This window comes from Muntiacus reevesi, chromosome 18, assembly GCF_963930625.1.
Source record: "Muntiacus reevesi chromosome 18, mMunRee1.1, whole genome shotgun sequence".
Lineage (NCBI taxonomy): Eukaryota > Metazoa > Chordata > Mammalia > Artiodactyla > Cervidae > Muntiacus > Muntiacus reevesi.
The window spans coordinates 30,809,166-30,835,132 of NC_089266.1; the positions used below are offsets into that span (position 1 = coordinate 30,809,166).

The following is a 25,967-nucleotide window of genomic DNA, read 5'->3' on the forward strand; positions in this document are numbered from 1 at the left end:
ATTACATCACACACGTTGTAGCTAAAGATCCTGCGTGCTACAGCTGAGACTTGGTACAGCCAAATAAATACACAAAAATATTAAAAAATAAAACCTTACGAAGTAAAAACTGACTACCCTAAGGAAACGGTCTCAGAGAGGTCAAGATCACTCGACTAATAAAAGACTCTCTTATCCCAGAGACTGTTCTCTTAACTCCCATTCTTGCTTTTCTTTCCAAAACCCAGTAAAACACATCTGAAACATGCATTCCTACGAATTGCAACGTAAAAGTTAGCAAAACTCCTATGGCAAAGCTCTATATAGTCTATCTCCTCACATCTAATCCTAACAACCGCCACAAGGAGTTGACTCGTCTAAGGCAACAGCTCAGAACAGGTGGCAACCGCTGACCAGCGCCTGAGCCTAAGCCAACTCCAAGGACTCGCTCCTCCGCCCGCATCTCCTTTTCCGGTCCTGTGCCCCTGGAAGTTCTGCCCCGCGCCCCCGGAAGCCCCGCCCAGACGAAGGAAGATTTCCGGAAAGAACGGCCAGGGGAAACCAGAAAGGGACCAGGGGCGGGGCCGTTCAGGGCGCTCTAGGATTCTTCCTCTCTATGACCACCGCCAACTGACATGGGCAGTGCGGAGCGGTCCCTCCCTATTGGACGTGCGGCCTCGCGTAGGCGGGCAGCAAGGCTGGCGGCGCGCTGATTAGCTGGGGCGCCCCGCGGAGGTGAAGGGGCGGTGCTCACGGGGCATGCGGACCGAGGCCGGCTGCTGCGCTCGGGTCCGGGAAGAGGAGGCTGCGCATGTGGGCGCTCCGCTCGCTGCTGGGGCTGCGGTGCGCGGCCGGGCGCACCATGTCGCAGGGGCCGGCGCGCCGCCCGCGGCCGCCCAAGGACCCGCTGCGGCACCTGCGCACGCGGGAGAAGCGCGGCCCGTCATGGGGGCCCGGGGGCCCGAACACCGTGTACCTGCAGGTGGTGGCAGCCGGCGGCCGGGATGCGGGCGCCGCCCTCTACGTCTTCTCCGAATTCAACCGGTCCGTGCGGCGCGCCGGGGCCCGGTGGTGGTGGTGGTGGTGTCCCCTGGCCGAGCCCCTCCTCTCTCGGCTTGGTCACCCAGTTGTCAGTGTGGATGTGAGAGCCCGCACCCCGTACTGCCCCGTCCGTGCGGCTCCGGGAGGCGCCCCTGATCTTGAGGCAGAGCCCTCTCGTGTGCGCCCCATGGCCGGGGCCTCTTAGTCCGTGTGTGAGGTGGGCAGGTGTGCGGAGGAGTTGATGGGAGAGGACCCCAGCACCGGCCCACTCCAGCCCCCTCCCCGCGTCTGCCGAGGAGGGTTCAAAACCCAGCGTCCTAACAGCAGACCCTCGGCCGGTAGCACCACATGGATTTTCAGGGTCCCCCCCCCCCCCCCCCACGGTGTACAGCAGAGCATCCGATCGGTGGCAGAAGCTTTACAGACTCTGACTCTCTGGTGCGATGTTCGTCTTCTAGGTATCTCTTCAACTGCGGGGAAGGCGTCCAGCGACTCATGCAGGAGCACAAGTGAGCCAGCCCTCTTCCTGCGGGGCGGGGATGACTGTGCGGCTTTGACACGGGGGTCAGCAGAAGAGAGGGTCCCTGGCCAGTGTGTTGCGTCCTGCTCCAGCGCTTTCTCTTTCTTAGGCTGAAGGTGTCCCGTTTGGACAACATATTCCTGACCCGAATGCACTGGTCTAATGTTGGCGGGTTGTGCGGTGAGTCTGTTCTTGTCCAGGTCAGGCTGGAGGGAGGTCTCTGGGATTTTAACCTGCCTCCTGCCCCCACCCCCTATTTTTTTTGCCCATCGCCGGAAGTCCAGGGGAGCTGGAATTCTTTTTATGCCTGCCCCTTCAGCTACAGCAGGAAGCATCCAAAAGTGTGGCTCAGAAGAGTAGGTGTTAATGTGGAGGCTGCCTTTAGGTGTTAACCACCCACCTCATTTATTGAGTTGCTGAACTGGAGGTGCGGGACTGACTGGAGTGTGTGGTCACAGTAAATGCGGATCACAGTAAATACTGGGTTGGCCAAGAAGATGGTTTGGGTCTTTGCGTAACAGACTTTTTGGCCAACTCATTATGTCTGCCACTGAGACCATCAGCTACACACAGAGACCCAGTATCCAGACTTCTTGTTGTTTAGTCGCTAAGAAGTGTCTGACTCTTTTGTGACCCCATGGGCTATTATAGCCCGCCAGGCTCCTCTGTCTGTGGAGTGGGTTGCCATTTCCTTCCCCAGGGGAGCATCCCCACCCAGGGATCAGACCCAAGTCTCCAGCATTGCCAGGCGGATTCTTTTTCCACTGAGCCACCAGGAAAGCCCGATATCCCGATTACCCCCTTGTTTCTGCCCATCAATTAGGAAGATTGAGATTGTTTTGCTGCCACATTCTGTAACATTGTGGAGCAGGTAGGAAGGAGCAGAGGGTGGACCTGTCTCATCCCCCGGGACTGAGACTCAGATGAGGCGAGGACGCGCCCAGGGTGCAGAATTGGTGCCATCCTCTGACTCAATGGATTTTTGCCCCCGAGGTGCTTCATTCTAGTATCAAGTCCTGAGTAAGCGTCCCTTGAACATCTAGCCATCACCAAGTCTGCTCTGCATGTGTTCCCTGTTAACTCTGGAGTGAGAACAAGTAGAAAAAGCAGCCAGTTAAGTCAGGACTGCGCTTCCTGGTGGTGACTGCGAGTCAGGGCTATGAGAGATCTGAGTTTATTAATTTTTTTTTTTTTTTTTTTTTTTTTTTAAGGAATGATCCTCACTTTAAAGGAAACCGGAGTTCCAAAGTGTGTGCTTTCTGGACCTCCACAACTGGTGAGTTTCAAAGCTGAGCCTTCCATTTTAACTTCCACAGGAATTTCCAGTTTTGCACATCGGCCCTCTGCCCTCCAGAGAAAACTCATAGCAGTGGAAACACTTTGCATTTCAAGCTAAAGATAACCCGAGTCCAAGCCTTATTGCCTCTCTGACTGGGCTCAGGTCACAGTCCCTCCTGGACCCTCCGTGACTGTGTCTGCGAAAGGGTCGCAGGGGTTACGAATTAAACGAGGTAACACAGAGTGCTTGGTCACTTGGTTTCACGCCATGTGGACACAGGATAGATGTCAGCTTTTATTCTTTTTTTTGTTTAGAATTTATTTATTTTTTTAATTGAAGGATAATTGCTTTACAGAATTTTGTTGTTTTCTGTCAAACCTCAACATGAACAACTTTTATTCTTATTTATTAAATTACCAACATCTCTGTTGTACCTTCCAAGCCAGCTTTACAACACTGTTGAGAGGTTATAAACACATTATTGGTGTAAGGGTTCACTTCACTTCCCAGGTCCTAAGGTAAAAGGCAGCCAGCCACCAGCCCTGCCTGTGACATCTGTCTCCAGAATAATGCCTCTCAGCCGTCAGCCTGCGTCCTCCTCATTAGCTCTGTCCCACCATGGTATCCTGCCGTCACTCCCCACGTCCATTCCTCCACCCCTGTGACTGTCCAGCACCGCGGCCACAGGGGTCCCTCTCAAGTGGAACGGAAGGCGGGTCAGCTCGTCCTAAAAGCCTTCACAGGTCTCTGTAAACATAGCCCAGACACCGTCACGTGGCCCCAGGTCCTGCTGGCCCTGGCCCTCACCTGCCCTGCATCTATGCCCGGCCACACTGCGAGGCTGCGGGGCCAGCTCTGAGCTCTCCACAAAGCCCCCACCTGTCTCAGGCCAAGATAACTTTCTCCCTCCTGTGTTCTCCCAAACTTCAGGGCTCAGCTCCAGGGCTTCGGCTTGGGATGCCCCCGCGCCCCGCCAGTGGCTCTGCAGACTGGCTGGATCCCGGTCTCCTGTGTTGTTTTATGTGTACAGGACGCTCAGCCCCATGGCGGCTTGTTGTCATTTGTATGATTTCTCTCCCCTCTCCTGGTTTCTAAGTTCTGTGAGCACAGGTACCCCATCTTCTCATTGCTGACCCCCAGGCATCTAACCTGCGGTGGACACCCAGCAAGGAGGTTGGAAGTGCTCTTTGAAGTGTGTTTTACGTTGCTGCCTCCAGCACCTCTCATGGATTGACGCTTGAACATGTGTTTCGTCCTCCTCGTTTTTCTTTCTTAGGAGAAGTACCTGGAAGCTATCAAAATATTTTCTGGTCCACTGAAAGGAATAGACCTGGGTAAGTCCTTGATTACTACTCATATGCCCCCTTCTCTCAAATCAGAATCCATAAAAGCTGACCAAAGTAAACCTTAAAAATGAAATGCTTCATCCATGTGAGATGAATTTTGAACCTATTGCCGATTGCACTTTCTCTGCCCCCACCTCATCCCCTTAAACACAGGTGGGAATGTAGGAGTGAGTCAAAAGCTGCCAAGTATGGGGTGTGTGCAGGGTGGGGTCTCCCTTGGGGTCCCGAGGCTCCTTCCTGGCCCTGTAGATGGATCTCACCATTGAGTGGCCTTGGATCCCTCACAGAGAGAGGGGCTGGGAACAGTTTTTCTGGGAGCACATGGCCAGTTGATGAGAAGAGGCCTGAGCAAAGTACCGGCCGGGCCAGGGGCATCTCCGGTTGGTTCTTCTGTAGACGGACGCTGGGGTTTTATTTCAGAACGTGTCTTGGCTCTCAGAGTTGAGAGCATAGGTTCCCTGGCCTGGCAGTGCTGAGTGTCAGCCTGTGTCTCTTACACTTAACCAACGGCTTCATTTTCTTTTGGCGGTTCATCACCAGTGATCCTCGTACGTCTTCTCACATGGCTGTGCTAAACGTTAAGAGCTGAAGATGTATTTTTACTGCTTCCCTAAATATTTTCATTTACTTAGAAATTCTCGGTTTAATGCAGATTTCTGCAAAATTCCAGAGCGCTCCCATTGCTTGTGGGTGGTGATCTGAAGGTCATTCTCGTGCCCGTGTTTGCTGCCTCAGTCACTATCCCGCAGTCTTTTCCCCACAGCCGTGCGGCCCCACTCGGCACCAGAATACAAGGACGAGACCATGACAGTGTTCCAGATCCCCATCCACTGTGAGTACAAAGCCACATGGCGGGGACCCTTGGCGCTCCAGTGGTTAGGGCTCCGTGGTTTCACTGCTGGGGCCCAGGTTCGATCCCTGGTCAGGGAACTAAGATCCTGCAAGCTGAGCTGCACAGGCAAAAATTAAGAAAGCCACGTTTTCTTGGAGTGGGAGGAGGTGGGTCCTAGTTGAGGAAGGCGGGGGGGGGTGGGTGGTAGAAACTACTGGTGGCCAGTGGAGGACAGGCCAGTGAGGTGGGCAACTCACTGTGAGTTGCAACTGGCTGTGAGCTCGCCCGAGGACTGTGTCATCTGCTCATTTCCCCTACTGACCAGGCGAGCAGACGAGTGGTCAGCAGCCTCCCTCGCAGAGTCCAGAGCGGCTGAGTCCACAGCCACCTCCACATGCGGAACCAGCTGATGGGGAGCGGCGCCCGAACGGTAATGGTGCTCGGTCAGCAGCGTGCTGTCGAGGGGGCTCGGGTGGACGTGGGGTCTGTTTTAGTCCCTTGCCTGCTTCTGCTCGTCATTCAAGTTTTTGTCCTAAGGAAGCTGTCTGTGCAGAACAGACACTTCTTCCTTGTCATGTTAGGACACCTGTGGGCAGCTGCGAAGGCTGTTGTAAAGGTGGCCGCATGGAGGCTTAAGGGCCAGCGTGCAGCCAGTGGGTGGGGGCCCAAGCTTCGGGTCCAGTTTACCCAGGGAGAGCAGGGCCTGGCAAGTGATTCCTACAGAGGCTTTTGTGTTTCCCATTTTCTGGTACAAAATTATGTTGTTTATTTCATTATATGGTACAGATCATTAATTAAGTCTTTACAGTTCATTACCGAGTCTTTGGAGTTCTAACTTTTTTGAATTTTGAAGTTTGAATTTTTTTGAAGTCTTTTTGAATTCCCATTTCACATGTAGCAAGTCAGAATTTGTGTGTGCACCTGTCGTGTTTGCAAAACCGCACACACAGGAACACTGCTCTGACACCGTTGGTGTCAGCAGATGGAGAAGGCTCGGTGAACTGTTTGTGTCTCATGGAGGCAGGAGTAATGCCAGTTAGTTTTTGTGACTGCAGGATCTATCAGCCAGGCCGACAAAGCAGTCAAAGACTGGCTTTGGGCCGCCTCTTCCAGAATGACAGCCCACTGGGAAACGGAATCAGAATTCCAGGATGAGAATCTGGAATCTGGCTGAGAATCTGGAATCTGGAATCCAGGATGAGAATCTGGAATCTGGAATCTGGAATCTGGAGAAGAGGAATCTGGCTGCTTGAGGTGGTCCAGGGATGGGCAAGCTTGATAAGTTCCCGCCTCTGCCCTGAGGCCACGTCTGTCTGAGGACCGAGGGGCCCCAGCCCTGTGAACTGTCCTCCTTGGATGGCATGAGTGAGGACTGACACCCACGTCATTTTTGCAGGCCTTTCAGCTTTTATGTTATTTCTCACAGAGTTATTGATAAAGCATATTACAGCTTTTTTTTTTTTTCTCTCATCTCCACTTCTTGGTAAAACAGAAAACATTTTAAAACACTTCACTTGGTCTTCTCTGGTTTGAGTTTTTGCATTTTTGTTTCCTCGAATCTCAGCACGAGTTAGAAAAAAAAAAAGAAAGTTCTGCTTGAGGGTAAAACAAGTGTGTGTTTGTATCGAGAGTTCCTTCCGTTTACATTTGTGTGACGCCAGATTAGGTGTCAGGTGACCGCTGGCCTGTGACACCTGTAAGACTTGCCATCCACCTTGTCATGGTCGGACTGTCTCTCCTCAGGTGTTGACCAGAAAGCACGTGGCAGGGACACCTCCTTGGTGGTCGCTTTCGTCTGCAAGGTGAGCATGTGTCCGGTGACCTCAGGGTTTTTGGTGATCGGAAGGCAGCAGCTTTCTCTGTGATCAGAGAAAACACACCCTGGTTCCCAGGAAACCGCTTGTGCTCATCATATGTGTCCAGATTGTCTTCCGGCTAGAGTCAGTCTTCAGAGACAGGTTGGCTGTGAGCCTCACTCTTGAACTTCAGAAATAGTTAAGAAAGGTTAAGTTTCTGAAGTCAGTGGAAACAGAGTTGATTTACAGTGTTGATTTAAGTGATTCAGTTATGCACGTGTGTCTGTATACTCTTTTTAAAAGTATTCTTTTCAATTATGGTTTATCACAGGATATTTTCTTGTGCTATACGGTAGGACCTTATATCCATTCTATGTGTAATAGTTTGCATTTGGTAATCCCAAGCTCCCAATCCTCCCCTACCCTCCCCCACCCCGGACTTCCCGCTTGGTGACCAGTCTTTTTCTTAGGTTCATTTGTATCCTGTTTCAGATTGGACATATAAGCGATAGCTTATGGTATTTGTCTTTCTCTGACTTTATTTAATATGATAATCTGTAGGTCCATCTGTGTTGCTGCAAATGGCATTTCATTTTTTTATGACTGTGTAATATTCTATTATATGTATACCTATATATATTTATATACCGCATCTTTTTTATCCATTCCTCCATCAATGGATGTTTGGGTTGCTTCTATGTCCTGGCTATTGTAAACGGTATTGCAATGCACACTGAGGTGCATATATCTTTTTAAATTATGTTTTTCTCCTGATACATACCCAGGAATGGGATTGCTAGGTTGTATGGTAATTCTGTTTCTGCTTTTCTGAGGAACCTTAATACTGTTTTCCACAGTGGCTGCACCAACTTACATTTTCACCAACTGTAGGAGGGTTCCCTTTTCAGCACATCCTCTCCAGCAGTTATTGTTTTATAGACTTTTTAATGATGACCATTCTGATTGGTGTGAGGTGGATATTTCATTGGAGGTTTGATTTGCATTTCCCTAATAGTTAGCAATGTTGAGCGTCTTTTCATGGGCATGCCTGTGGGCTCTCTGTGTGTCTTGTTTGGAGAGATGTCTGTTTCGGTCTCCTGCCCATTGTTCTGTTAGGTGGCTTTGTTGTTGTTGAGTTTATGAGCTGTTTGTATCTTTTGGAAATTAAACCCTTTCAGTTGCATCTTTTGCAAATATTTCTACCATTGTGTAGTTTGGCTTTTCATTTTGTTTATGGTTTCCTTTGCTCCGCTAAAGCTGTGAGTTTGATTAGGTCCCATCGGTTTATTTTTACTTCTGTTACTTTGGGAGACTGACCTAAGAACACATTGGTATGATTTATGTCAGGATGTTTTGCCTGTGTTCTGTAGTAGTTTTATGGTATCATGTCTTATGTTCTCTCTATACCCACTTTGGTAAGAGGTTTTCTTTTTTAATCATTATTATGTTTGTTTATTTCTGGCGGTGCTGGGTCTTCACTGCTACATGGGCCTCTCTAGTTGTGAGCGGGGCCTCCTGTCTAGTTGTGAGCGGGGACCCTTCTAGTTGTGAGCAGAGGCCCTTCTAGTTGTTGAGTAGGACCCCTCTAGTTGTGAGTAAGGCCCCTCTAGTTGTGTGAGTTTTTAAATACAGAATGATGATTATGAGGTTTTGTGAAGGATTTTTTTCCACTTTAACATAATAATAGAATACTGGGACTTTTTTATTGTAACTTCTCTCTGGTATAAAAGCAGCAGCACAGTTTTGCCACATATGTGAAAAGTCGATGAGAGAAACCGCCCAGTTTCCCTGTCCCTGGAGCGCCGGGTCGCACGGCGGATCCGCGACTGTTTCTGTTGGACTCTGTTCTGGTGACGCTCTCTTGGCCATTGCTTGACCAGCACAGGATAACAGAACGAGCGTCTCTCCTTCAGGTGCTTGGAGAACGCTTCTTACTTGGGATGGAATAGACAGCGTTTTATTAAATGTACAAGGAGTTATCAGGGTTGGGGAAGTAGGCAGCTCAGTTTTAAATTATTCGGTTTCCCGTGCTAAACTGCTTTCAAGACTATGGTGGAAGCCAAGCTTCTCTATCAGACCCTGGCCTCACATGGTGTCCTCTTCCTCGCAGCTCCACGTGAAGAAGGGAAACTTCTTGGTGCTCAAAGCGAAGGAGCTGGGTCTCCCAGTGTGAGTGGCGGGGTGTCTGGGGGCGGCCTTGGCGGACACAGGGCAGCCCCGGGGCCTCGTCCTCACCGAGGCCTCGCCTGTCATTTCAGCGGAACAGCTGCCATCGCCCCCATCATCGCTGCCGTCAAGGACGGGAAGAGCGTCACCTATGAAGGGAGAGAGGTGGGTGCGGTCCCGGCAGCCACAAGCTGGGCCTGGACGCTGGACAGTCGCTGTCCAGTTTGGCCCCACTTGCAGGGGAGTGAGCAGCTTGGGTTTCATCACTGAGCCGAGCTTGCCTAGGTTTGCCCCGCATGTCAGTGCTGGCCACGTGGGGGCGTTTCTGGGGGTTTCCCTTTAGGCTGTGAGGGTCTTCCTCATAGGATGGGGGCTGTCCCTATCCCTGGGTTCAGGGGAGACCCCTTCAGGGTGGACTTCAGGGGTGTGGCCCCAAGGAGTGACATCCTCCCCAAGGTGGGAGAATGAGAGGACGAGACTCTGCCAAGAGCCGGGTGTGAAATGCCCTCTCGGGCCAGCCGTCCCCGTCTGGTGTCAGTGGAGAGAGGGCCGGAGGTGTGGGCGCTCCTCGAGGGGGCTGCCCTGGGAGCACACGGTGACCCCGGGGACTTGACAGATTCTGCCTGAAGAGATCTGCACCCCTCCGGACCCCGGGATCGCCTTCATTGTGGTAGAATGTCCAGACGAAGGGTTCATCCAGCCGCTGTGTGAGAACACCGCCTTCAGGAGGTGAGGAGGGCCCTCCGGGCGGGAGGTGAGAACCGACATTGCTCGGGAGAGCTGGGCCTGGCTCCCGCCGCCCCATTCGAGGTCTGCACTCTGTGCCTCCCTGGCCCCAGCAGAACCCCCGCTTCTTCCTCCCAGTTACCAAGGGAAGGCCGACGCCCCCGTGGCCCTGGTGGTCCACATGGCCCCGGAGCACGTGCTCCTGGACAGCAGATACCAGCAGTGGATGGAGAGGTATGAGGGCCCCTGGGTTCCTGCCTTCCCTGGAGGCTGGGGGCATCTGTGCTGTGAAGACTGTCCCTGCCAGGGGGCGCTGCGGGCACACGTCCACTGGCCTGGGGCTGACTTCCTGCCTGCACCCTCCACACCCTCACCTCGGGACAAACCCTGCCAGTGTTGATGATCACGCGTGTGTTTCCGAAATAAGAGACGTGGAGGATAAAGTAGCAGCCTCGCTTTAGAAGCTTTATCCACATCGGGCACCTTCCTGCTCTTCCACCGCCCACCTCAGGGCCGGGTGGCTGGGGTTGGACTGGGTGCATGGTGACTTCTCTCCCGCTGGCGCCCCTGGTCCCCTGCACCTCGGGGTCTGAGTGTTGGCATCCATCACCCTCTTCCTTTCCTTCCCTCATCCCTGTGTTCCCGAGTCCCCAGCCCTGGAACTGTTCCTGGTTTCCCGCAGGCCTTGAACTGGGCTCTGAGGAGGACCTGGGCTGTGTCTGGCCACTCAGGGTGACCCCTGGACAGGGGTCGCTCGCCCTCTTGAGCACTCTCAGTACATGACCACTGCGTGGGCAGGAGTGCCCCCAGAAAGATACCATGATGACCGTGTGTCCATCCATCTTAGGTTCGGGCCCGACACCGAGCACCTGGTTCTGAACGAGAGCTGCGAGTCGGTCCACAACCTGCGCAGCCACAAGATCCAGACCCAGCTCGGCCTCATCCACCCCGGCATCTTCCCCCCACTCGCCGGCCCCCGCCCTCAGGTAGCCCCCGCCCTCAGGTAGCCCCCCGCCCCCAGGTCGTGGCTGGCCTCTGTCCCCGTTGTCCCCACCCCTATGGGTCACAGCTCCGTCTCTTGCAGGAAGGCAGTGCAGCCCATGGTGTGCCCACGGTCCGAGGCCAGTGTCTCCTTAAGTACCAGCTCCGGCCCCGGCGGGAGTGGCAGAGGTCAGTGTGGTCTCAGGGTGGGGGGTGTCAGTGTCTCAGGTCTGCAGCCACGTGGCTGCTGCCTCCGAGCAGAAAGTCAGTCACCCGCCATCCCATCACCCTGAAACACTGCCTGTTACCAGTTTGTGGTTTCTGACCAGGTGTGTGGGGGCATGTTAAGATGTGGGTTTAGGGCCTGATACACTGTCGGGCTTTTCCCAGGTCTTGGTAACAGTCTTCAGAACAAGGTTGTCGCCAGGTTTCCAGGTGGGGGTGTTTGTTCATTGGAGGCACTGCAGTCCTCCTGCTACGTTAACAAAACAAGTGCCTTCCATAAAAATCCTTGGGTGGAACAGGGTTTCCTTGGAAAATGCTTAAGCGGGGGTGGGGGGGTACTGGGTCAGAGGCTGGCCCTGCCTGAAGCACCTGGTGAACCCAGCTTACCCTGCAGCTAGTCACGGAGAGGTGCTTACTGCCCTCTGTCTTCAGTTTTTAAAAATTTGAAGTGTCCTGTGCACACCAGTGTGGTCCAAGTGGACCACGTTTGGAAAGGTAGCTGGATCCTGGGCACCATTGTGGTGAATAGTTGGGGCCCTTTAAGAGCCCTCTTCCCCCTCCCCCAAGGGGATGTCTGGCCCAACTGGGGTCTAGTGAGTAGAGGTCAGGGAGGCCCCTGCCCCGTGGATCAGTGCTGCCAGGGCCAGCCTGGCCCGCTTTGAGCTGCGAGGTCCTGAGGACCGGAGGTGTGAGACCCGCTGGGCTGGGGAGGGTCTGCCATGCCATCACTGAGAGGTGGAAGCACTTGCAGACAGCCCCCAGGGTCGATGCTGACTTCAGGTCTCACGGCCACGGCGCCCTTCCATCCCGATTCCACCTCCTTGCAGGGATGCCGTCCTGACCTGCGACCCCGAGGAGTTCATCGCTGAGGCTCTGGAGCTCCCCAACTTCCAGGAGAGCGTGCAGGAGTATAGGAAGACGACCCAGGATGGCCCAGAGGGTGAGGCAGACCAGGGACCAGCCCCTCGCGGGCTTGCGTCTCACCCCGGGGCCTTCTGGTTGGTTTCCTACCAGTGCCTGCCCCACCCAGCCCAGGCCGCTTGGCGGGTTAGGTGATGAGGCCCACGCAAGCCGAGCGGGAGGGTCCTGGGACCTTGGCTGAGGCTCTGGGCAGAACCTGGGGTCTGGTCCCAGCGTTGCTTTAAGGGTCCACGGGAGGACTCTGGCCCCATCACTCACCGTGTTGGGCTTCCCCTGCCCCAGGGGGAAGACAGTTTGGGGAACTCTGTGGCCTCTCTGCAGTAGTTGGTTTCCCCAGTGGTGGTGGTTTAAGCTCACAATTGAAGTGGAAAAAGGAGGCTGGACTAGACGGCGGGGTCAGGTTCAAGCCGGTCAGCACCAGGCTGGAGTTTCAGGAATATGCCTCCCTGGCTGCGCTTGCCGGGGTAGGTTTCTGGTTTGCACACTAAAGCTCCATTGGTATCATCGCTTGCACACATGCACAGGGGGCCTCTCTGGCTGAGCAAGTCCTTGCGGGGCCTTCAGGCTTCAGAATCCAGAAGGCTGGTCCTGCCAGAGCGCGAACCTCCCGAGCTCCTCCCAGCAGGGCGGGACCTCTGCCAGGTGGGCTCAGCCCTGAGGTCTGTGCTGATTCACAGCATCAAAAAGGCCCCCCCCCCCCAAAAAAAAAGAAAAAAAAAAAAAACAGAAAAAAAAGGTAACACAAAAAAACAAAAAAAAAAAAAGAGAAAAGGGGCCCCTGTTAGATCATCTAGTAGGAGACTTGGGGGCTTCCCTGGTAGCTCAGTTGGTAGAGTCCGCCTGCAATGCTGGAGGCCCTGGTTAGATTCCTGGGTCGGGAAGACCTGCTGGAGAAGGGATAGGCCACCCACTCCAGCATTCTTGGGCTTCCCTTGTGGCTCAGCTGTTAAAGAATCTGCCTTCGATGTGGGAGACCTGGGTTCAATCCCTGGGTTGGCAAGATCCCCTGGAGAAGGGAAAGGCCACCCAGTCAAGTATTCTGGCATGGAGAATTCCACGGACTGAGCTACTTTCACCACCAGGAGACTTGGGCTTGCGTAATTGCTCTGCTTTCTGCCCCTTCTGGTCTGACCCCAGCCCCTCCTGGGTATCTGGACTTAACCCCAGGGCTGGCTCACGATGTGTTTTTCCATAGAGACTTGCAGCCAGTACCCAGAAGTGGTCTTCCTGGGAACAGGGTCCGCGATCCCAATGAAGATCCGGAACGTGAGCTCCACGCTCGTCAATATCAGGTAGGAGCCCTTGAAGGGAGGCGCTGCCCGCAGGGGGACCCTGCCGCACTCCCCGGTGAATCAGAAGGTGCAGCCTCTCATCCCTGGAGGCCGGTCTTGGCTGGAGTGCCCGGGGAGGGATCGGGCAGTAAGGTGATAGGTGGTCTGGGTAGCCGACTTGGACGTGGGGGGTTCGCGCAGTTGGACGCCCAGTGCATCTTTGGATGAAGCAGGTGTTGCGTGCGCTGTGAGCCATCACCTGGTCACCTGGCTGAGACGCAGTCTCACCGGGCTTTCAGCTCCTCCTGTGAACTAGTCACTAACCGCCCCCACCGCATCGTTGGTGTACCCGCCCCCAGGCTCCGCTTCCCACACAGACCCTCTCTTGGGTGCCCAGCGTCTGTGTGACTCCGGGGATGCTCGTGTATGTCCCGGGGCGTCGGGCTGTCCTCTGATATGAGGAGGAGAGATGTGAGGCCACCTTTACCTTGAGGGCAGCCCCCCGGGTGGGGCTGAGGTACCACCCTGCCCTCCTCCAAGTGATCCTCCGCCTGGCCCCCCCACAGCCCCGACACGTCCCTGCTGCTGGACTGCGGGGAGGGCACCTTCGGGCAGCTATGCCGCCACTATGGGGACGGCGTGGACCGGGTCCTGGGCTCTCTGGCTGCCGTGTTCGTGTCCCACCTGCATGCCGACCACCACACGGTGAGTGGGCTCCCTCCTTGGGCTCCGTGCCTCCCACCCGGCGTGGTGTCTTAGGAAAACCTGGTGGCCTAATCTCAAGGCCACAGGGTCTCCCCTGGCCAGGCGGCTACTCAGAGCAACCTGCAGCCGGAGGCAGGCGGCAGCCGGGTGGTGGGCATCAGAAGGGGGTGGCTGATGGAGGCCAGGGACTGCAAGCTGGGGTCTCAGGGCCCCAACTCAGGAGGGAGGTCGGGTCTGCATGAGGCTGATCGTGTCCCCTCCTCCTCCCAGGGCTTGTTGAACATCCTGCTGCAGAGAGAGCGTGCTCTGGTGAGTCCTCGGGATTGCACTGCTCCCGTGTTTCCGGGGATGATACACACACACACACACACCCCTCCTCCCACTCCACACCGTTTCCACTGAAACGTCCGCTGTGCTGGCGGCACTCTGCTCTTCCCGCTGCAGGCATCGCTGGGCAGACCCTGCCACCCCCTGCTCGTGGTCGCCCCCACCCAGCTCCGGGCCTGGCTCCAGCAGTACCATAACCAGTGCCAGCCACTGCTGCACCACGTCAGGTGGGTGCGGGCCGGGCGGCAGAGCTGGGGAGGGAGGAGACCTCGGATGGTCCCCTTATAAAGGCCCTTTGCTTTCGGTTTCTCTCGGCCTCCTTCGCTTCCAATCCCAAGTCCAGATCTCTGCCAACACTTCTCCATGAAACGGTTTCCAGGCCTAGCACCCTGCTTCCTCAGTGAGAGCAGTGAATTGTTTTTTGTAATAGTGGGGCTCTCTAGTCAGTGGCTCAAACATCAAATTAAATGTCTTTTTCTCAAATGTTTTATCTTCTCACAGTGTCATCCCTGCCAAATGCCTTCAGAAGGGAGCTGAGGTCTCCAGCCCCGAGGTGGAGAGGTTGATAAATTTGCTGCTGGAAACCTGTGGCCTGGAGGAGGTAGGGGGAGGCCCGGGCGCGGGAAGGCAGGCGGGGGCCACGGACGCGTGTGGCCAGCCGCGAGCCCACCGCCCCTCCTCCAGTTCCAGACCTGCCTGGTCCGACACTGCAAGCACGCCTTCGGCTGTGCGCTGGTCCACATGTCCGGCTGGAAGGTGGTCTACTCGGGGGACACCATGCCCTGCGAAGCTCTGGTCCAGATGGGTGAGTAGGGGCATGTGCCGTGCAGCCCCCAGACCCCTGCGGCCCCCAGGCAGAGAGCTTATTCTCAGCATCTGTGCTGCTGCTTCAGGGAAGGATGCTACCCTCCTGATCCACGAGGCCACCTTGGAAGACGGTCTGGAAGAGGAAGCTGTGGAGAAAACACACAGGTACAGAGCGCCCGGTCCCTCTGGCTCCCCAGGTGATCCTGGGCCAGCCTGCTTCCCACCGAGGGCTGTGGGGGCTTCTGACCCTGAGCGGCTGTCTCCCGAGCCTCCACTTTTATTTCTGTGGCACCTCTAAGGCTCTGGAGGAGGTGTGGCTCAGGAAGGAACTGGCAATAGGCTGAAGCCAAGGAAGGGGGGCTGGGGCAGGGTCATGGGCGGTCTCAGGGAGGAGTGTGTCGCCCCCAGTGGGAGGCCGCCATCCCCCGAGGCCTCACCGGTGGGCAGTCCCGCAACGCAGAGCCTGGGCTGCTGCAGTGGGGGTCTGGGGGGAGACGGGCTCCGCGGTGGCTTTCTGTCGGCCCGTGGCCCCCAGGTGCCCAGGCGGGCCGGGTCTGGCCGGGTTCTGCGCAGCCCGCTTCTCCAGCCTCCCGTCACCCTGTGTGCAGCACCACCTCCCAGGCCATCGGCGTGGGCATGCGGATGAGCGCGGCCTTCATCATGCTGACCCACTTCAGCCAGCGCTATGCCAAGATCCCGCTCTTCAGCCCTGACTTCAATGAGAAAGTGGGCATCGCCTTCGACCACATGAAGGTGCGGGGACCCCTTGCGCAGGGCGGGGAGAGGCGCCTCCATCCATGTGGATGACTGGGCTCGGTCTGCTGCCCACCATGGCCGGCACAGCCTCAGGGCACAGGCCCCCGAGGGCCTGTGGAGGCCCAGCTGGTCCCCAGAGTGATGACACGTGAGCCGCCCTCCACGCAGGCCCGGGGGATGGCATTCTCCCAGCCGTAAAGCTGGGCCTTGGGAGCCTGGCTTCCTCTCCCCACAGCCGGCCCGTCTTCCAGCCGAGTCTGCCTGTGAGGGTGGGCAGTGCTTGTGAGCCCTGACAGCCTCGTCTTGCCTCGTAGGTCAGCCTGGGGGACCTCCCGACGGTGCCCCGGCTGACAGCGCCACTGAAGGCCCTGTTCGCCGAGGACCTGGAGGAGATGGAGGGGCGCCGGGAGCGCCGGGAGCTGCGGCAGGTGCGGGCGGCCCTGCTCATGGGGGAGGACGTGGAGCCACCGCAGAAACGTGCCCCCACAGATCAGCCCCCCAGCCCGCAGAGCAAGAAGGCCAGGGCCCAGTAGACACGGGGCCAGGGAGCACGTGGAGGGAGGCCGCAGCGTCCATCGGTCTCGTGCCCGAGTGCTGGGCAGGGGACGCAGCCTCAGGAACGGCGTCTCCAAGGACGAGACACTGAAGGTGGCATCGACCCTGAGTGCTGTCCCCCTGCTGCGGCCGAGCAGGGTCTTGGGGCACAGCTCTGCACTGCAGGTGCCCAGGGCGCCCAGAAGCAGCTTGATCCTGGCAACGACCTTCAGAGTCCATCCCTGGGGAGCCAGCACCCCTCTGCAGCCAGGTGTCTTAGCCAAAGTCAAATCGTGTGGACTGTCAGCTGTGGATGGTACTGGGTGGGCGTGCAGTGGTTCCAGGAATGCAGAGACGGGCTGCCGCTCTTGCCGCGTAAACAGACTCACTGGAGTGTGGAGTGACACCGCGTGGGGCTGGCGGCCGGGCCTCCCCTTAAGAGCTGGACAGCACTGAGGTCAGTGTCTGAAAAGGGGGTGGATTTTCACAGATGCCTCCAGTATTCACATGGTCTTACCACCCAGGAGGAGGGGGGGGAGCTTTAAAGAGACACAGGTGCTGAGACAGAGACCAAGGACTGGACTCACCATGACCTCGGGGTCCCTGGCATCACCTCCTGCGTCCTCTCAAGCTTGTTGTTAAGACAGGAAGATAGGCCACGCTCAGGGATAATAAATCTATTTTAATAACATTACTTTTGACAACTATTTGTACACGTATTGAAAGGTAATTGTCAACCCCCGGGCTCCATTACAAATTGGGTACTGAGCTGCCCTGCCAGGAAGCGAGCAAAGCCGGGAACGTCAGAAATCAGCAAGTCCACTGTCGGAGGAGTGTTACTTTACACTTTGTTGGGAAAAATAACGAAGCATTTAAATCTCTCATTGTACACCTGTACATGGGTTTAGATTGAATGGCTCAAATTAAACAAATATAGATTTCATATATACAAATATTATATCCAGTTTAGGTATATCTATTTTAAAAGGATAAAACTGTAAGGTTGGACTCTGCATGCATGACCGGAACCTGCTTCTCTCTCCCTCCGTCCCAGGTGTGACCAGAGCCCCCGGGGTCTCCTCCCCCGGGGTGGCTGGGGGCTCTGTGGAAGGGTGAGCCAAGCTCTGCACTGCACAGCTTGGGGTGCGGGCCTGGGGGCTCCACGGGCTATGGCCCCTTCCCCTCTGGGCTTTGGGTGACAGGATTATTGCTATTCACTTCTGACCTCCAGAAAATGACCCCATTTCTTAGTGAGCTGGGGACCCTGGAGGGCTGCAATTACTGAGACACATCTCAAGTTTTGGGCGGGGTGCCTGGGGAGCTACATTTGGGTCCCCCAGACACACAAGATCGTTTTTAAAATTCAGAAATAGAAAACCATAAGATAATAAAGGGAGCTTCATTCCACAGTGTGGAAGAGTAAAACTGTTAAATTTCGTCTTCAGCCATTTACATCAGAGCCCACGGAGGAAGGTCCGCCCCAGCCGGCCCCTCGCTGTGAAGAGGAAGGCCGGCCAGGGCTCTAGGCTTCCAGGCTCCTGAGAGCGAGACCCCCGCCCCCTGTCCCTTCCCCTCCCCGCTCTGCACCATCAGGCGGACCTCGCAGGACTCGGAGGCCGTCAGCACGGGTGACAGGCAGCCCCAAGCTGACCACCACCACGCCGTGCACACCCACCCTGCAGAGGACGTTTCCGACACAAGCCCTCGAGTGGGGAGGGCGGTCACCTGGCGTGGAGGCCGGAAGTGGATCAAAGTAGGCACGAAGTCAAAAGGCAAAGATCAAACAAAAGGCCAGTGTCACCACCCGGAGGGAACGAAAAAAGTCCGCACCACAGGAACCTGCCACACGGCCATCCGCAGGAGTCCCGCCTGGTGGCACTGCGACGGCATAGGCCACGTGCGCGCGCATGGCGCACGGAGCTGCTCAGGGCCACGTGCACACGCGCGCGCGGAGCGGCTCACAGGGCCACATGTGCACGCCTGCGCGGAGCTGCTCACAGGGCCACGTGCGCACGCGCGCGCGGAGCGGCTCACAGGGCCACATGTGCACGCCTGCACGGAGCTGCTCACAGGGCCACGTGCGCACGCGCGCGCGGAGCGGCTCACAGGGCCGTGCTCTCCGACTCCTCCTCCGAGTCTCTCTTCTCAGCCACCGAGTGTCGCCGCACGTGCTCCAGGGGCCCGAGGCGCAGCGCCGACCCCAGCTCCACGTGGATGGAGGGCACGTCGAAGTGGACCAGATCTGCAAGGCGGCAGGGGCGGGGGTCGGGCTGAGAGGCTGCGGCCCAGGCAGTGCTGGGGGACCTGGGGTGTCACGGAAGTGCTGGGGCCAGCTGATGCAGGGGTCCCTTGAAGCAGCCTCTCGAGGGCCCCGCTCCGCCCGTGGGCCCAGACATCCAGTTTCCTACCTGTGGCTCAGGCCCACAGGATCCTTACCCCCTGGAACCAGACTCTGCATATAGAGGACGCCCCCTGGCTGGGCCAGCTGACACCGGATTGGGGATGTCAGGCCTGCGTTTAGTTCCCCGGCGTTTGCAGGGATCGGGTCACAGGCTGGGGACATAGCTGCCTCCCTAGTGCATGGAAGGACGGGGTCCTGACACAGTGGCCCAACTCGAGACCACACGTGTATGCCTGACAGGCTGGCGGAGATTGGGCGAGGGTCTCCCTCAGGACCCTGGGAGTAATGGGGGCAAGCTACTCCCTGTGGGCACCGCCACCCCCACCCCCACCCTCGCCCCGCTCGCCTCCAGTTAGGCCTCTGCTTGTACACCGAGAGGTCACTTCCTGGAAAAGGACCAGGAGGAGGGCTGGTCCCCAAGGCAACACGCGCAGTGTCTGTTCAGACCTCAGCCGGCAGCCCAGGCATTGGACGGCGGGGCCTGACTCCCGGGCCGCAGGGCTAAGGGGACCTGCCACTCCCTCCGGGCCTGCTGAGCTCTGGCCTCCGCATAGCCTCACTGTCCCCTGAGGTTGAGGGGGGGGACTGAGGACCCACACCACTGGGGAGCAGACCGGGGGTGGGGCTTCCTGTTTTTGTCAAACATTCCATCCAAGGAAGACCACGGCAAGTGGACAGACAGACGCGTGGACACCATCTTCAAAGACACACAAACATGGAAGCTCTGGGACCAAGGTCCTCCTCTCCCCTGCCCACCCGCCCCCCCCAAAACAGCCCCTTGCCTGACCGAGCAGAGACGGGGGGTGGAGGCTCCGCAGCGCTCCTCCTGCTGGCCTGCCCTGCAAGGTGTGGTACACCCTGCAGCTTGGACTCAAAGCCCCGCCTCTGTGCAGGCGAAGCGGGTAAAGGATGCGCAGCCGGAGGAGAGCCGCCCGGCGGCCACCTTGGCTGCTCCTTAAACCACACTGAGCAGGAGGGTAACTCAGGCAGCCGGGAGGCAGTGGGAGGGAACACCCTGCAGACCGCGGAGAAAAGAGAGGCCCATCCTAGGGACAGAGGCCCCAGGAGGCCTGTCAGGGGGCCTGTGTGGGCAGTGGACACTGCAAAGCCACTCCTGTCCAGAATGTGCAGCTTTCCCGGGGGGTGGAGGGGACCCCTTGCTTCACTCTGGCTGCCCCATCTGACTCAGGCCCCAACACCTGCTTCCTGCCTGTTCTTACCTCCACTTTCCTTACGAGCTTCTGACCTTTTACAGGAGCAGGAGGCCTGGCAGAAACTGCTAGGAGGGCTCCCAGAGTATTTCATTGAATTGGACAGAAAGGCCCTGGCTAGCTGCATACCTGGGACAACATGAGCTCGGAGTGAATTCTAGAACGTACACTAGGGGTTCTTTAGAACCTGCTGACCATCCCAGAGGACCGGGCAGGTCCTCTCCCCGGGGAGCCCTCCCCTAAACCCTGGGCACTTGTGCCTCCCCCAACACTGGGCATACGTCGTCAGCCAGCGGGCCATCCAATGACACAGGCCTGGGAGGAGGGGGCGGCTGTCACCCCTCCCTTGTAAGCCTGTGTGGGAAGCAGATGGGGCTGGGTGACCCTGGAGGAGGACAGTGAGGGAGAAGCTGAGCGCAGCCTCTTTCTCCTCCTGTGAAAAGCGAGGAGGCGGCCGGTGAGCCCCCAGGCCGCGGGAGGCTGCCGTGCGGGTCGGGGCGCATGCAGAGCGCGGGGTGCGGCCTGGCTGCGGGCGGGAGAGGTGAGGCCGGGACCGCTTACCCTGCAATCCCCCTCACGTGTCCACAACCGCGTCCCCCGTGTCACACAGCTGCGAGAACACAGTGACAGGAGTCGGAGAGAGGAAGAAATACGATGAGACGACAACGGAACACAGAGCACGCCCAACATCACAGTCAGAGGGGCCGCAGCAAACCATGACGACCACGCCGCTCAGACCACTGCCCTGCGGGACGAGGGGCCGGGCTGCCGCCCCCCAGGGGACATCAGGATGGGACAGACCGGGCCCAGATGACCGCTCAAGGGCAGCAGCTCTGAACCAGGGGCGGCCGGGGCCCTCTCCATCTATCAGGGACTCTTCCAGAACCACCAGTGGGAAGGAAGTGGTGCTCACTGTGGTTCTCCAAGGAGGGTTCTCCTTAATGTCTTAAGAGCCTCAGGGTGGACAGAGCAGCTGGGCCTTCACCATGAATCATATTCAAAGAAAGCCAGATCGCCAGACGGCCGCTCCCCATGATATGTACGTCTGCTCCCCCGACCCCAGGCATGTGCACTGGACTGGTGTCTTCTAGTCAGCAAAGCACTAAACCCACAGCCTCACCTTCCATCTGGTCAAGGGAACCCTCACTCCCGAGGACGGACGTGGGGATGAATAAAAGCACAACCTGGTGTAGTCGGGACCCAGGGCCAGACCGCTCCCTCCAGTGTGTGTGTGCGGCGTGTCTACGTGGAGGCAGCTGTGTTTGTATATGTGTGTGTGGTGTGTGTATATAGTAGGTGTATATGTGGTGTATCTGTGTGATTTATGTGTATCTGTGGTACAAGTGTGTGCGAGCATGCTTGCATGCATGTATCTGTGTTGTGTGTGTGAGTTATGGTTACACATTTTCCTAGAGGAAAATAGCTCCACCTTTGATGTTAAATTTAAAGTAAAACTAATCTTAGTTGTTATGGGCCTGTCCCACAAAGTCCCTCAAAGAACTAGGCTTACAAAATCTTTTCTGAAACTGCATGCTCAGTCACTTCAGTCATGTCCGACTCTGCGACTCCATGGAGTGTAGCCCTCCAGGCTCCTCTGTAGATGAGATTCTCTAGGCAAGAATACTGGAGTGGGTTGCCATGCCCTTCTCCAGGGGATCTTCCCGACCCAGGGATCAAACCCATTATCTCTCACATCTGCACTGGCAAGCAGGTTCTTTTCTGAGCCTTTTCTAAATATATTTTGCTAGGAAAAAAACCTTTTTCTAATAAGGCTTGTTTGAAGTGAAGTGAAAGTCGCTCAGTCATGTCTCTTTGTGACCCCATGGATTCATGGAATTCTCTAGGCCAGAATACTGGAGTGGGTACCTGTTCCCTTTTCCAGGGGATCGTCCCAACCCAGGTCTCCTACATTGCAGGCAGATTCTTTACCACCTGAGCCACCAGGGAAGCCCAATACTGGAGTGGGTAGCCCATCCCTTCTCCAGGGATATCTTCCCAAACCAGGAATTGAACTGGGGTCTCCTGCACTACAGGTGGATCCTTTACCAACTGAGCTATCAGGAAAGCCCATAGGGCTGTTTAGTTAATAGGAAAATACATTTTTGTCTCTCGGTCTCTGTTCTCACGATGAAAAGTGGTACCTGAACTGTCAGCGCGGAGCCAAGCAAAGCCCCAGACACACCTGTGCTGTGATCCTGCTTTCTGCCATCACAGTCCAGTCCCTCCTGAAGCCTCCTCTTCCTAGGATGCAGGGTGCTCGGCCCCCAGATGCAGGATCAGAACCCAGGCTGGCGGGTGTTCAACTGGGAGAAATCCTCTAGGGAGCCCCCTCTCTGCAGGACAACTGGGCCCGGGGCTGTCCACGGCCTCAGGGGGGCTTCTAAGGTGGCCACCCCATATGCCACAGGTGGCTCCAGCACAGTCAGCCCCGGCAAACAGGGCCCACCTGCTGCAAAGTCCCCACTGGTCCCTGCATGCTAAGGCTCACACAGGTGCCACGCGCGCCAAGGTTACCTGTTGACATGCTCTCCCCGGGGGACACGCCATCCAGTGCGGGATGCTCTGACGACTGCGGGCTGGAGGCGGCGAGGCTGACGGTGGGCGGCTGGGGTGGCGGCAGGGTGGGCCTCTGCCGGGGCTTTGGAGTGGGCCGGGACTTGCTTAGGGCGCCCGTGAAGCCAGAGGGGGAGGCCAGTGGGGGCGCCGGGGCTGCGGGGGAGAGCTGGCCCGATGCCAGGGAGTAGCCCGGGGGATAGCTGAGTCCATAGGGCGATGGGGTGCTGGGGGGCGTGGGGGACAGGCTGAGTGGGGATGGCTGGCCGGCAGGCTGCTCAGGGAGGGGACCTGGCTGGCCAAAGGGGACCTTGGGTGGAATGGGCGCCAGCTTCTTGGAAACTGAAAGACAAATCAGCACACAGGGTCATTAAGTGGCACTCACCATCCATCTGTGTGGCTGTGAGCACCTTTCCCCGACCCCTCACCACCAGTGTCCCCACGCCCAGCTCCTGCTACCCTGAGGGCAGCTGATGCCATTTTAAAAAATTCACCTAGAATGGCAGATTTTCATATCTGCCCACCTGTTCATTAATATTTCCTCCTCTTCTCTGGATTCCTGCTGTGATTGGCATGCATGCGTGTGCATGCGTGCACACACACACACACACCCACTCCAGCCAAACGAGAGAACACACGTCCCACCCCCAGGCAGCGGCTGAGTTCAGGGTCCTCCCATCGCTTCACAGTGATACAAGTACCAGGGTGGCTCGGAGAAGGTGGGAGTCAAGGATGCACTATCTAGGAGGGGGTGATTAGAGATTGGCCTGGACACTGGACCCTGGACAAAGCGACCATCCTCCAGGCAGGAAGCTCTTCTGGCTGAACCTCCAAAGGCTCTGGGATGCCGTAACAGTGACCTCTGAGCCAGAACGGAGGCCCAGAGCCTCCATCACTCAGCCTATCTCCTCCCTGTCCTTGCCCTCAGTCCCATGTACTTGCCCCGGAAGTGTTTTCCCTTTAAGAATCCCAGGTGTAGATGTGGACAGATCTGCATTGTTCTAAGTGTACCACTGCTCCGACCCCTCTGCACTCTTTTTTTCCCTCTTTTCACTTTTTTTGACTCAGGATCTTAGTTCGGTGATGACCAAGGATTGAACCCGTCCCGCTGCAGTGGGAGCAGAGTCTTAACCACCAGATCCCCGGGGAAGTCCCCACACTGCCTTCTTTCATTTATTTAGTGACAAGGGTGGCGGGGACGTACCTTTCCGGAGAGTGTGAGGGCTCTGGTCCGCAGGTGGCTGGCCCGGACTCGAGCCCGGCTGTACCCCAGGCTGCGTGCCTACACTGGGTGTCCCCTGGCTAGAACCCGGACTTCCCTTCTGCCCTGATCCTGGAGAAAGCTCTTTGCTTTTAGAAGCGCTATAACACGAGAGAGTTACAAAACAGAGTCAGTTCCTGAACTCAGGCAGCTTCAGCATCAGAATCGTGAACTGAATATATGTTCTCTGGGCAGGCGTGGTCCTCTCAGCCCTTCTTAAGGCCATCAGAGATGCCTGTGGAGATGACCGGTCCCTCCTGGGGACTCTGAAGGCCCTGAGCTCCACTCCCATCTCCAGGTGGCCCCCTTACGGCCAGCTCCCTTTCCCGGCCTTGGCCTTCTCCCCAGCAGACCATCCCAGCAAGTCTCCTCTTTGTCAGTTTCCTCCTCCAGCCAGCAGCCCCTGCTTCCTCTCTCTCCCCTCCTGCATCCTGAAACAGAACCAAAGCCCGTGATTCCATGGCCAGAGTCAGCCAAGTGGTTCCTTGTCCCCTCTGGTGGAGCCATCAGTGACTATCCCATCCAGGGTCATCGCCAACCCCTGCCAACTCTGTCATTTCCTATCTCACAAGGAAAATACTTTCTACACATTAAAGAAAAAAAAAATCCTGCAACCCCTTCACTTAGGGGATTGGTATCTGTGTGCATGTGTGCACACACACAGGTGCATGCAAAGACTGGCTTGAAAGGTTCAGATTTCCAAAGTCTCCAAAATTTTCCCAATTCCTAACAATGCACAGCAGGCCTGATGAAGTGGCTTTCCTAATTTTCTGAATTGTTGTTTAGAACAGAGACAAACGGCCAAGGGGTCTGTGCAGCCCCGCTGGTAGAATTCCCTCTGACCATGCCCCTCTCAAGAGGGGCTGGGGGGACCTCCTCCCCTGCACCCCTGGGGACCAGTGACCCTGTGCCGGCTCAGATCACACTTTCCATCTTTGGAGGGACAAGGGCCTTTCTCCACAAAAGCTCATGGAACCAGCACTGGAACGAGCAGGCTCCCCAACTCTTCCTCCTCCATGAGAATGAAATACACGATCTTGTCACCTCCGTTCTTTACCTGAGTTGCACCCATTTAATGGCCCCCATGCATCTAAAGGAAGAGGAGTGCAGAGGAGAACCACTGAAATTCTCAGTTTTGAAACAGGCAACAAGATGTAACAGTGCAGGAGGGGACAGAGGAGCTGGGAACTCAGCCTCCTCGCCTGCTTTGGCAGGCTGCCACCTTACCCCCGTGCACCTGGGATGCTGTTCTCAAAAAGCCTGGGCTCCCTCTGATCACACAGGGGCTGTGAATCCCTACCTGCTGCCAGGATGAAGCAGAAGCCAAACCAGGATGCTTAGAAAGGGGACGGGGGCCATGACCAACTGCACACTGCTCAGCTTGCTCAGCAAACCCGAAACCCCTCATCCACATGCACCGCAAGCTAGCCTACCCGGGGGGTCGGGTGGGGGGCAGCGCTCCGGGCCCGGACTTACCTGGTCCGTTCAGCCGCAGGCTGGAGGCCGAGGCCGGATGGAGAGAGCGCGGGCGCCACGGGACCCTCAGGGGACTGCTCCGGGAGGGGTGACGGCAGGGGCGGGGCGAGCTCGGCGGGCGGGGCGGGGGGCTGCATGGCAGGCGGGGCGCAGGATGCCTTCCGGCCGGCCGAGGAACCTCTTCGAGCCACCCACGACGTGTCCATGACCCTCACGCCCATGCTGGCCGGGGACAGAGACACTAAGGCTTAGCCGCGCGCCCAGGGCGCCGGGCTCCCGCCCCCACGAAGCGGCCAGCAGCGCAGCCCCGAGCAGCTCCTGGACCAAGGAAGCGAGGCGGCGGCAGTGCTCCTCGGAGCATCCCGCAGCTCCAGGCTGGGGCGGCCCGGGCACTGCTGGCCTTAGGACCGCGGCGTGCCCGTCAAGCTCCCTGGAACCCAAGCTTCCCTCAGAGCAGAGAGCGGCTTCTCTGGGGGTGGGGGGTCACCCACTCCTCCCAAGTGGAGGGTGGAGGCGAGGCGGGGAGGGGGAGGGGGGCGGGCAGCATCAGACTAGAACAGAGCACCGACCAGCAGGGACACCTGAACATCCTTCCTTCTTTTTGTCACCTGGGGGTCCGGGAGCACAGGACCGACTCAGGACTCCCGGGCTAGCCCCAGGACGTTGTTTTACAACCTCTGCAGGGTCTAGAGAGCAGGGCGAGGCTGATCATGCTCTGGTCAGTCCCCGCCCCCGATTCCACTTCAAGAGGAGGGGACACAGCTCTGAGTACATCGGCCAAAGCAACCAGACACGCACATTCACCCCTGCAGAGCTCGCTAAGGCACCGCTCGCTATTCCCATGGACTGCACG

The 25,967-nt window shown here is 57.1% G+C and overlaps 2 protein-coding genes across 3 annotated transcripts in view; one reads left to right on the forward strand and one right to left on the reverse strand.

Moving 5' to 3' along the window:
• Positions 1–726: 726 nt before the first annotated feature.
• Positions 727–17,170, forward strand: ELAC2 (elaC ribonuclease Z 2). Its single transcript, XM_065909508.1, has 24 exons — positions 727–1,023; positions 1,479–1,529; positions 1,650–1,720; positions 2,752–2,816; positions 4,096–4,153; positions 4,929–4,997; positions 5,323–5,427; positions 6,741–6,799; positions 8,904–8,962; positions 9,052–9,124; positions 9,576–9,688; positions 9,824–9,919; positions 10,533–10,671; positions 10,770–10,855; positions 11,719–11,831; positions 13,008–13,104; positions 13,650–13,788; positions 14,059–14,097; positions 14,233–14,342; positions 14,617–14,716; positions 14,800–14,920; positions 15,009–15,087; positions 15,531–15,675; positions 15,993–17,170. The coding sequence occupies exons 1-24, from the start codon at positions 791–793 to the stop codon at positions 16,209–16,211; spliced, it is 2,439 nt and encodes an 812-aa protein (XP_065765580.1). The 5' UTR covers positions 727–790; the 3' UTR covers positions 16,212–17,170.
• A 580-nt stretch (positions 17,171–17,750) lies between these two features.
• ARHGAP44 (Rho GTPase activating protein 44) overlaps positions 17,751–25,967 on the reverse strand; it is a 117,078-nt gene continuing 108,861 nt past the window's right edge. The window contains exons 17-21 of one of the 2 annotated variants that reach the window (XM_065909510.1): positions 25,115–25,336; positions 23,582–23,739; positions 22,339–22,719; positions 20,386–20,434; positions 18,317–18,454 (exon numbers count right to left, since the gene is read on the reverse strand). In XM_065909510.1, the coding sequence (XP_065765582.1) occupies positions 20,427–20,434; positions 22,339–22,719; positions 23,582–23,739; positions 25,115–25,336 (769 nt within the window). In that variant the 3' untranslated portion in view covers positions 18,317–18,454; positions 20,386–20,426. Of the gene's footprint in view, positions 18,455–20,385; positions 20,435–22,338; positions 22,720–23,581; positions 23,740–25,114; positions 25,337–25,967 lie in introns of both variants that reach the window. The other variant, XM_065909509.1, reaches the window with a different exon arrangement.